The sequence below is a fragment of the Oratosquilla oratoria genome, chromosome 23, assembly GCF_046742065.1.
Source record: "Oratosquilla oratoria isolate Oo_2021 chromosome 23, ASM4674206v1, whole genome shotgun sequence".
In the NCBI taxonomy this organism is placed as follows: Eukaryota; Metazoa; Arthropoda; class Malacostraca; order Stomatopoda; family Squillidae; genus Oratosquilla; species Oratosquilla oratoria.
In genome coordinates this window covers 21,066,131-21,076,130 of record NC_134799.1, presented here as the reverse complement: position 1 = coordinate 21,076,130, position 10,000 = coordinate 21,066,131, and the positions used below count along the sequence as shown (strand labels likewise).

The following is a 10,000-nucleotide window of genomic DNA, read 5'->3' as shown; positions in this document are numbered from 1 at the left end:
ATGATAAATTCGTCTATTGCAGTGCTTCTCAATGTGGGGTGTACGCCCCGCAGGTGCCCAATATGATTTTTTGCGGGGGGCAATTGAAGGCAATTGAGAAAGTCTTTTTTTTTTCACTAATGCCTTGTTCTTTTGAAGTGATTTTAAACCAAGGCTTTATGTTTTTTCAGCTCAATGGGAGTTTATTTATCAAATGATAATAATGGTGTATCACTACATGGGGGACATCAGGATTTTAAAGGTGATTAGATAGGGCATGGCTAAAAAAAGAGAGAGAAAAAAAATTAGAACTACTGGTCTAATGTAACCTAACCTACTTACCTATCCTAACCTGCAATTAGTAATGCGGTACCTGTAATTCTAGAGGTCATCAGGGTCAACGTCATCGTCTTCGACCTCCGAATCTATCAAAACAAAAATGGCGTCTTAAGGAGTCGACGCGACCTCGTTCGTTTGTGCATAGCTTTTAACAACGTTTTCTGTTATTGATTTCCGTTAAGAAAAATAGTTATTACGTTGATGTATTATAATTTACAAAAATAATATTTAATTTTCGAATACTATATAAGAGCCATATATTCGTTGACACTCTCCCTCCCTCTCTCCCCAAACCACTCTATTCTTTTTCTCCTGACTGCAAAAGGTAGAACAAGTATCGTTCATCCACCGACATGGCTGCTAAAGACCGCGACTTCCCTCCCCCCTCCCCAATTATCACCCATCCTCTCCGGCTTCAACTCACTAGCCCTTCGTCCCCCCCTCCCTCTCATGCAGTGCCCCCTCTCCCGTGACCCATGTTGACCTTGGTTCATGGGTCTTCTTGGCTTGACCTGACATAACTTGAGATTCCCTTCATTTCCTATCTCACCCAATGTAGGCTTATAGTTGCTGGTGCGTTCTTCCGTTATATCCTAATACCTTTCCTCTTGTGGCAACAGTTTACCGGTTATTCTTTCCAACAAAATAAAATGCTCATACCAGGATGAAATCAGCTGCGACCGACACTCGTCACCTTAACCCTATGTGCTCGATGTGCCAAGGGAAAAGTGTTCGAACTCAGACCTGCAGCATGCGAGGCGGGAGCGGAAACCGGTCGCAAGTTTTTGTATAAAAAGCAATACACTAAATATGGCAACATCATTGTGCCCCATGCATACCAATTCCACACACACACACACACACACACACACACACACAACTTTTTCATGTCACCGTGCGTTCTCTGCCTGTTATTAAAGTATAGCTGATATAGAACGACCAACTTTACTAGGTATCTAGCTCTATTGTTGCCAGTTACTTTTTAATAAACTGGACATATATGCCTATTTACAAATATACATAATATGATGATGATGGTTCGGCTTTACGTCACAGAATCCCTTGATCAAGGACTATGGGGAATGCCTTGCGAAAGGACACACACACACACATGTATACTGAATACTTATGTATCAAAGGACTTCACCCCCCCCCCTAAATCTTATAAGGGGACTAGCCGCATCAGACCATACACCCATATTAGGAAGAAGAGGAGGATGAGGAAGACGAAGAAGAAGAAGATAAAGATGAAAAAGAATTGTAAGAAGAAGAAGAAGATGAAGGAGGAGAAGAGTAATAAGAAGAAAAAGAGGAAGAAGAGGAGGAGGAAGAAGAGGAATAAGAGGAAGAAGAAGAGGAGGAGGAGGAGGAGGAAGAAGAAATCCTATTTCATCGGCTCACTGAGGCAGACCTAGTCACTGCAAGGCCCGACAGCCGAAGTTGATTTACCCCCACGTCTTCACCGATGGTCTTTGCTCACTTATCATTTCCATGTGCCCAAACCACACCAGCATTGGTCCACTCTACCAGATAACTTTCTCTCCTTTGAACCTTTCACAAGTGCAGCGCCATCCGCAAACAAGTGGCTCGTTTCTCGTGCCATTCAATATTCTCACACCATTACTAAATCTCTTGAATTTATTTCCCTTCCCTTGCCATTCATATGGACAACCAAAGTAACTTCACATAACCCGGAGGCAAGCTTTACATTAATCTCTAAACATTCACTTTCACCATATGTGTGTATGCATGTATATATATATATATATATATATATATATATATATATATATATATATATATATGGATATGTATATATATACATACACACACACACACACACACACACACACATATATATATATATATATATATATATATATATATATATATTTGGCAATGAATCAATATACATGAAGTGCAGATAATGAAAAAAAAAAACAGTTCGAAATAGCAATTACAATTGCCGAGGATAAGACAAAAAATGTGTAAGCGCGCATACACACACACACACGTATATATATATATATATATATATATATATATATATATATATATATATATATATATATATATTCTGTATATATACATATATATATATATATATATATATATACACACTACCATCAAGCATTGACTAGCAGGACTCGAACTACCATTAGTATTTATGATTGTGCGTAGGCACGCCAGTGGGGTCACAGGAGCGGCAGAGGTTACCTTTGCCCAACGCACTCGTACAGCCCGAAGAAATGGCAGACACCAGGTCAAGGCCTTTATCGTCAAGAGAAGGTATACCATTCGACACACATGATCATAAGTTATTGACAATATAGACACAGTATTGTCAATGTTTCTGTAACGGATAATCAATATCTTACCTACGCTTTCATTACATCAACCAATACATTTTCTTGGTACTTTCCTATGACATATGGCATCGCTCGGCCCCTACTGACTAAACAGCCTCAATGTTCTGCCCATGGATACTTATTGCTTACAGACGTGAACTACAAAGTCCCGACGGCACGTGAGCACTGTATGCGGGACTGTCGCATCTGGTGGGCTAAGTAGGCCGATGACTGTGAGAATAAACACCGAAACCTTTATTGGTACCAATAAAGGTTTCGATCTCACACGGTGTTTATTCTCACAGTCTTGTCGGCGTTTGCCATTGTGTTTCAGGCCGATGACTGCCACTAAGCTTCGCTGGCGACGACGATCAAGCGCTTCTATCCTTGAAGTCGTTACCTCACATTCTCTTTCTTACATTCCCCCCCTCTCTCTCTCTCTCTCTCTCTCTCTATATATATATATATATACACACACATAAAATAATATCGTTTTCTTACTATTATCGTTATACATGTTCATATACTAATAGCGAAGAACCCACAGTCGGAATAAAAGGAAACTTAGAAGAAAGTATAACTTCTATATTTCGGCTAATAGCTATTAGCCGAAATATTGAAGTTATACTTTCTTTTAAGTTTCCTTTTATTCCGACTGTGGGTTCTTCATGATTATTATTTACAAGTGTGCCACTACATTTTGTCCAAGTGATATATATATATATATACATACATATACCAAGGCTTTTTTCCCCCTTCCAAGGGGGAATCAATGCGTACAGTAGGACAATATATATTCGGCCCCCTGAACATAACCAGCACACAGCTGTTGTAGTGGTAAGCGTCGTTGGCAAGCACACTGCAGTACCGAGTTCGCGCCCTCCGTTCAAGACATGAAAACTTCAACCCACTGCACGCACTTACTGTCCCTATTGAGCAAGGGGATAAGTGTGTGGTATATAAATAATGTTACAGCACCATCCATAAACCTGTATATGTACGAATTTTGAGTTCTCATCCGGGAGGGTATAATCCGTCGATCACGAGTCCATCACGCGTTCCGAAACCGTGATGCGCAATGTGTAGCTGAGGGTTAGTCAGACAGTGAGGGCCGTTTTACACTGGGCAGATTTTCTTCAACTTTTGTTGGGCTCGGTTAGCTACAAGAATTCGCTTACAGTATTCTAGACTTCCCTAAAAACATCTAAAAATGCGTCTAACATTCGTCTAGGTTTACTCTTAGTTCAGCTTTTCAGTACATGATGCAGAAGTAATTTGAACATTTGGGAAAAAAAAATAGATTGTATCCGAAGTCGTTCTCTGAGCCAACGAACTCAAAACGGTCGACGGCGGCGGAGACCGGAGCTGCCGGCAGCTTTGCCTCCTCAAGGCCAACAGCTCCGTCGGAGAGAGCTGGTGGGTGACCAGAACGCTGACGCCTTAGGACCTGTTCACACAAGCGGTTTGAACCGCGCGGACACCGCGGCGGTACTGCAGAATCAAGGGAAAACTGCGTGGCTGTGCGTGAGCGCCTCCACGGACTTACAATGTTATTGAACCGCCGCGGTTCAAACCGGTAGTGTGAACTCGGCGGCAATGTCGTGTCGTCAGCTCCTTCGCTGAGAGGACGAACTCAAACATGCATACGAGTATGTAATTTATGAGGTCGATTACATGTAGTAAATGGGGGAAGCACAAACTATTCCTTATGTGTACATACACACGGGTGCACACGTGGACGGAAACACGAAGGATTGTATTTACATGCAATAGACATATGTACACGTTGACATACATGTTCACAAACGCGCGCGCGCACACACACACCACACACACACACGCACACATACTCGTGCACACAAACACATGCACGAGTGCACGTATGTTACATGCATGCATGGTTTCACACACTCGAATAAATGAACATAACTACGACCATTCTGTCTTCTGGGGCCGTAGTAATGAACTCTGAACCCCGAAGGACGGAGAAGGAAAGCTTGCGAGAGAGAGAGAGAGAGAGAGAGAGAGAGAGAGAGAGAGAGAGAGAGAGAGAGAGAGAGAGAGAGAGAGAGAGAGAGAGACAGAGACAGAGAGAGAGAGAGGGAGAGAGAAAGAGAACATACGCACACATATGTAAACATGCATACACACATAAGTACATAAATAGACATATACATACAAAGGGAAGGAGGGGCTACAGAAAGAAATAAAGAGAAAAACACATACGTACACACATACAAGGATCCATACACATATGGATATATAAATAGAGAAGTAGACAGATGAAGATATACAAATACATACAGAGGGAGGGAGGGAGAGAGAGCGAGAGAGAGAGAGAGAGAGAGAGAGAGAGAGAGAGAGAGAGAGAGAGAGAGAGAGAGAGAGAGGTGAGGTTCAGAACAAAGGATAAAAGAAGGAAGAAGAGGAGGAAGGAACATTAGGAGGTAGTGTTGGAGTAGCCGAGGAAGAAGAGAAGGACGACGAGGATAAGGAGAAAGAAGTGGAGACGAGAAGGAAAAGTAGAAGGGAGATGGTGATGCGACGGTTATATTGGTGGAATGTGGTAGGACTAAAGTGAACCGAGACAAAAAAAAAAAAAAAAAAAAAAAAAAAAAAAAAAAAAAAAAAAAAAAAAAAAAAAAAAAAAAAAAAAAAAAAAAAAAAAAAAAAAAAAAAAAAGGAGGAGGATGTTGCAACAAATCAAGATCATACGTGGATTTGGTGTGTGGGTGTCGGTGGATATGTGGTTGATGAGACAAGAGATCCTGAAGAATCATTTGAACCGTATATGAAACTGAATGGTCCAGATAACTGAGAACACTTTGGTTGGTGATATTAATAGAACATGGGAGTGGGGGGAAGGAGGAAGGAAGCAGACCAAAGTGCGTGTGTGAACAGCAGAGGGGAGGGGGGGGATTGAGATAAACTAAATCAAAACAGCAAAACGAAAAAAGATGTTGGCAATAGGGAGTGGAGGAGGAGAATGAGGAAAAGGATAAGTAACAAGGGAATAACAATAGCAATAATATTATTGATAATGATAATTATAATGATAATGATAATAATAATAATAATGATAATAATAATAATATTAATAATTATAATGATAATAATAATGACAATAATAATAATGATAATAATAATAATGATAACAATAGTCAAATTTTGTTGAAGGTGATGCTGTTCTCTGCATTAATAATTTTCTTGTAGATACTTTCTTGATCTCACCAATCGCCGTGTAGCAGGGTCTACACTGTAGAACTCGTGCATAGGTGGACATATTCTCCGATCCGGATTTCTGCTTAACTGAGCCTTCTCCAGGGAGTGTGTCAAATGTCATCAAAGTGCGATATTTGACCACGCGAAATTATTAGACTAGGGGAGAATATCGCACTTTGTTGATCTCCTCTAGTCTAATAATTTCGCGTGGTCAAATATCGCATTTTGTTGACATTTGACACACTCCCTGGAGAAGGCTCAGTTGAGCCGAAATCCGGATCGGAGAATATGTCCACCTACGCACGAGTTCTACAGAGTTTCGACCCTGCTACACGGCGATTAGTGAGATCTTTAGAAAGTATCTCTAAGAAAATTATTAATGCAGAAAACAGCATCACCTTCAACAAAATTTGTGTATTAGAAGACTTACTGCCTGTATATACTTTAAATAATAATAGTAATAATAATAACAATAATTCTTATAATTATAATAATAAGAGTAATAATAATGATAATAATAATGACAATAATAATAATGAATTATAATAGTAAAATAATGATAATAATATTGATAATAATAATGATAACAGTAATAATAATAATAATAATAATAATGATAATACTATTAATAATAATAATAGTAATAATGATAATAATAGTATCAATATTATTAATAATAATAATAACAACAACATAAACAAGATGAAGGAATAGCAGTGACACACGTGGTGGATCAAAAATGTGATTGGACACGAGAAAAGGTGGACAAGATAGATTGGTGATGTGTGGAAATCAGAGAAGCCTGAATGAAAATGAGATGAAGATACAGTAGGTAATATGGAATATGACAAAATGGAGGTCGGTAACAGGTAGAACGTGACATTTGAGGTTGAGGTAAAAGATTAAGGGGGGAATCAGTAACAAAACCCATCGCTAGGACCATGCATCCTCTGTTGAATAAAATCATGAGGCGACAGCCAAGGGAAACCCTATAAAGGGACGCCATAACAACGAATAAACTAATTTATGCAAAAGAAGAAAAGAGGAAGAAAAAAAATCGACGCTACAGGCTCCGAACCAAAAATTAAAAAAAAAAAAAAAAAAAAAAAAAAAAATCTTACCGATGGAGAGAGCGATCATTTGTTTCTCTGGGTTGGGCACGATGACCAGGTTCTCCACAATATTCCTAATGGGGTTGAAGGTCTTCTTGGCATAACAAGAGGCCTCAACTTTCCAGGTACTTCGGTCACGCATCTCGATGAATGTTACTGGAGTTCCAAATTTCCTAAAGAAGTATATCGCCCTCCGATTTTTTTTTCTTCAAAATCTCTATTCTTGTCGAAACACAATAGTCTTCCTGTTTTGTCAAAACTGACTCGAAAAAGAAGACTTCCAGCTCGGGGCTTAAGTAAAAAAATTTTTTTTTGTCTTTTTTGTTTTGTTTTCGACAGGAAATCTTTGTGTTTGGGCTTGTTAAACTGGTTTCGTTTTTAATTTGATTTGCTGCCCCCAAAGAATAAAAAAAAAAAATAAATAAATAAATAAATAAAAAAAAATAAAAAACTGCGAGTTCTGGCTTGTTCAGTACTATATATATTTTTCTATATTTGCTTTGCAGCAGTACTAGAAAGTGAAAGTAAATCCCTTCCAATGCTAAGAAGTAACACAAGACGCCGCGACTCCAAACGGGCGACTTAAAAAAAAAAAAAAAAAAAAAAAAAAAAATCCCACAGCAAAACTTAGGCCCCCCACAAGGGCTCTCTTCACCTCGCGATCTCCAATAGCTGCCACAGCAACCGAACACTGTTCCCCTCCTTGACAGCCAAAGAACGAAGAACAGTCAGGAGACAGAGGAGAGCCGAGGTGCAGCGGCCAAGAGCCCTGTGGATTGACTACTGAGAAGCTCTCTGAGCGATCTCCTTCCCCGGCCAGAACTCCCCCTACCCTCCCCAATCCCCCCACCCTCCGCCACATCTCCCCACCACCCCCAAACTCAACACCTCCCACCCTTCTCCCTCTCGCATCTCCTTACTTCCCCCATCACCCTCCTCCCTCTATTTCTTAACATACCTCCCCCCCAGGTATACTCCCCCAACCCTCCACCCACCCCAACTCAACTCCCCCCACCCTTCTCCCCCTCACATTTCCTTAATTCCTCCCATCACCCTGCCCTCTATTTCTTAATTTACCTGCCACCCCCCCCCTCCTCGGTAGACTCCCCCTACCCCCACCCCATGATTCCCCATGTCCTCACTCAAACTCCACATTTACCTGCAGAAATACCGTATTCTCTCCATAGACATCCCCACCTTTCCTCCCCATCCACATCCCCCCACATCTATTCCCCCATCTCCCCAGATAATCATTATATCTACCTTCATTCTCTCAGATGCCCCCCAAAACCCCCGCTTCCCAACCCCAGCTGGCTAAAATAAATAAACAAATAAATTAACACATAAATGAATATATGAATAAATAGATATAAATAAATAAATGAATAACAAGTGAATGAACAGATAAAGAAATCGAAGAAATAACCACCACCCTACCCCGCCCCCGCCAAGATAGTCTCCATTTTCTATCTACTCTTAAGTGCGCAACCCACACTGACTAAAATGCGAGACGTGGGAGAGAATCGAATCCCCTCAGCCTGTCTTCCTATCCCATCAACATCCTTGCTTCCAACTGGAGGTGCAGCCCCGATGGGCTGGCAATCTGCTTCCGGACCGGACCTAAAGCAATGTTTCCTCTACGGGGGACCGAGGACCGTTGCCAGCAGCTGTAGGGCCGCGGTCTTCCAGTTTCTGTGTTCTGGAACACAAATCCTTTTGTGCCACGGTAATCTTGTCGGTACGTCGGAGGTACTACTTCGATCATTCTCTCCAACTCGTCTCTGAGCGCCTTTGGTGCGGTAGTGGTCTCTGTATACTTCGTTCTGGCTAAAACCAAGGGGACTTTATTCAGATGAGAGGGGCAGATGTCGGATCAAAACGGGGCCTTCCTCTCTCTAGTTCTCCCTCCCGATCTCTCTCTCTCTGTCTCCCTCTCCGGCTTTCTAGCGCGACATTGTTTCCAACGACAGAAGCAGACCCTCTCCAGCTTTCTTGGCCCAAGGACAGATATGAGTGAATTGTCATCCACGAAGTACAGCCCGACTTTCCTGCCTCGTTTTATCCTCCACCTCTACCACTTCCGAATCACGTGATCAACAAGCCCTCACCCCGACCCCCGGCCCCCCCATCTTTATCCGACTCCAGAGACCATCGGGCAGGCCTCTCAAGGCCTTCACAGCCGCCCTCCCCAACCTTCTTCCGCAACCCCTCCATACGGGGTACTGACTGCATGCTTTATGCAGGCAGTATACCAGGGGCTTGAAGGAAATCCCTACGGACCAGAGTCACTCAGAATTCTCTTGTGACTGAAGCCAAGCCTACGGTAAAAAGGAGAATGCTGATCGATTTTAGATTCTGTTATCTCTCCGTTCTCCTAACCTCCTCATGTGTCTCTTTTGCCACCTCTATGACTTAATCTTTTCATTAAATTCCATGATTTTCCATGACCTTTCCAGCCTAATTCAATGACTTTTCCATGACTTTTTAACAAAGTTTTTACATTATAGAGAAGGAAACTATATACAGGGTGTACCATAAAAAAATCAGCTTTTCTTGTTATTTCGACGGGAAGACAATGTTTGAAATATTTCTATGTATTCCACCTCTGGTGAGAAAACAATCGAATTTCCACAATTTTTGACATTCCATGACTTTTTAACGAGAGCACCCGTTTTCCAAGACCATCAAGGCTTGCAAAATATCAAAGTAAAATTCAGTGACTTTCCAGGTTTTCCACGACTTAAAAAAAAAAACAATAATTTTCCCTGACTTTCAAGGCCTAAGAAATATTTCAGAAAAAAATTCAGTGACTTTCCAGGTCTTCCACGACTTTTAAGGCCTGAAAAAAATCAGTCAAATTCAATGACTTTCCAGGTTTTCCATGACCCGTGCGAACCCCAAGGACAGAATCGCTGGTTAACAACATACTTCATCACCATCCTCCTCCTTCTCCTCGACTCTTTGCCTGAGTCCTTCTTTGGCTCCTTTTCCTTCTTCTAG

The 10,000-nt window shown here is 41.2% G+C and overlaps 1 protein-coding gene across 1 annotated transcript in view; it reads right to left on the bottom strand.

Annotated features, from left to right (window-relative positions):
- Positions 1–7,799, bottom strand: part of LOC143038013 (tyrosine aminotransferase-like) — a 32,986-nt gene extending 25,187 nt beyond the window's left edge. Inside the window, exon 1 of the mRNA XM_076206845.1 lies at positions 7,010–7,799. Within this exon, the coding sequence (XP_076062960.1) occupies positions 7,010–7,142 (133 nt within the window). The 5' untranslated portion in view covers positions 7,143–7,799. The remainder of the gene's footprint in view (positions 1–7,009) is intronic.
- Positions 7,800–10,000: the final 2,201 nt, after the last annotated feature.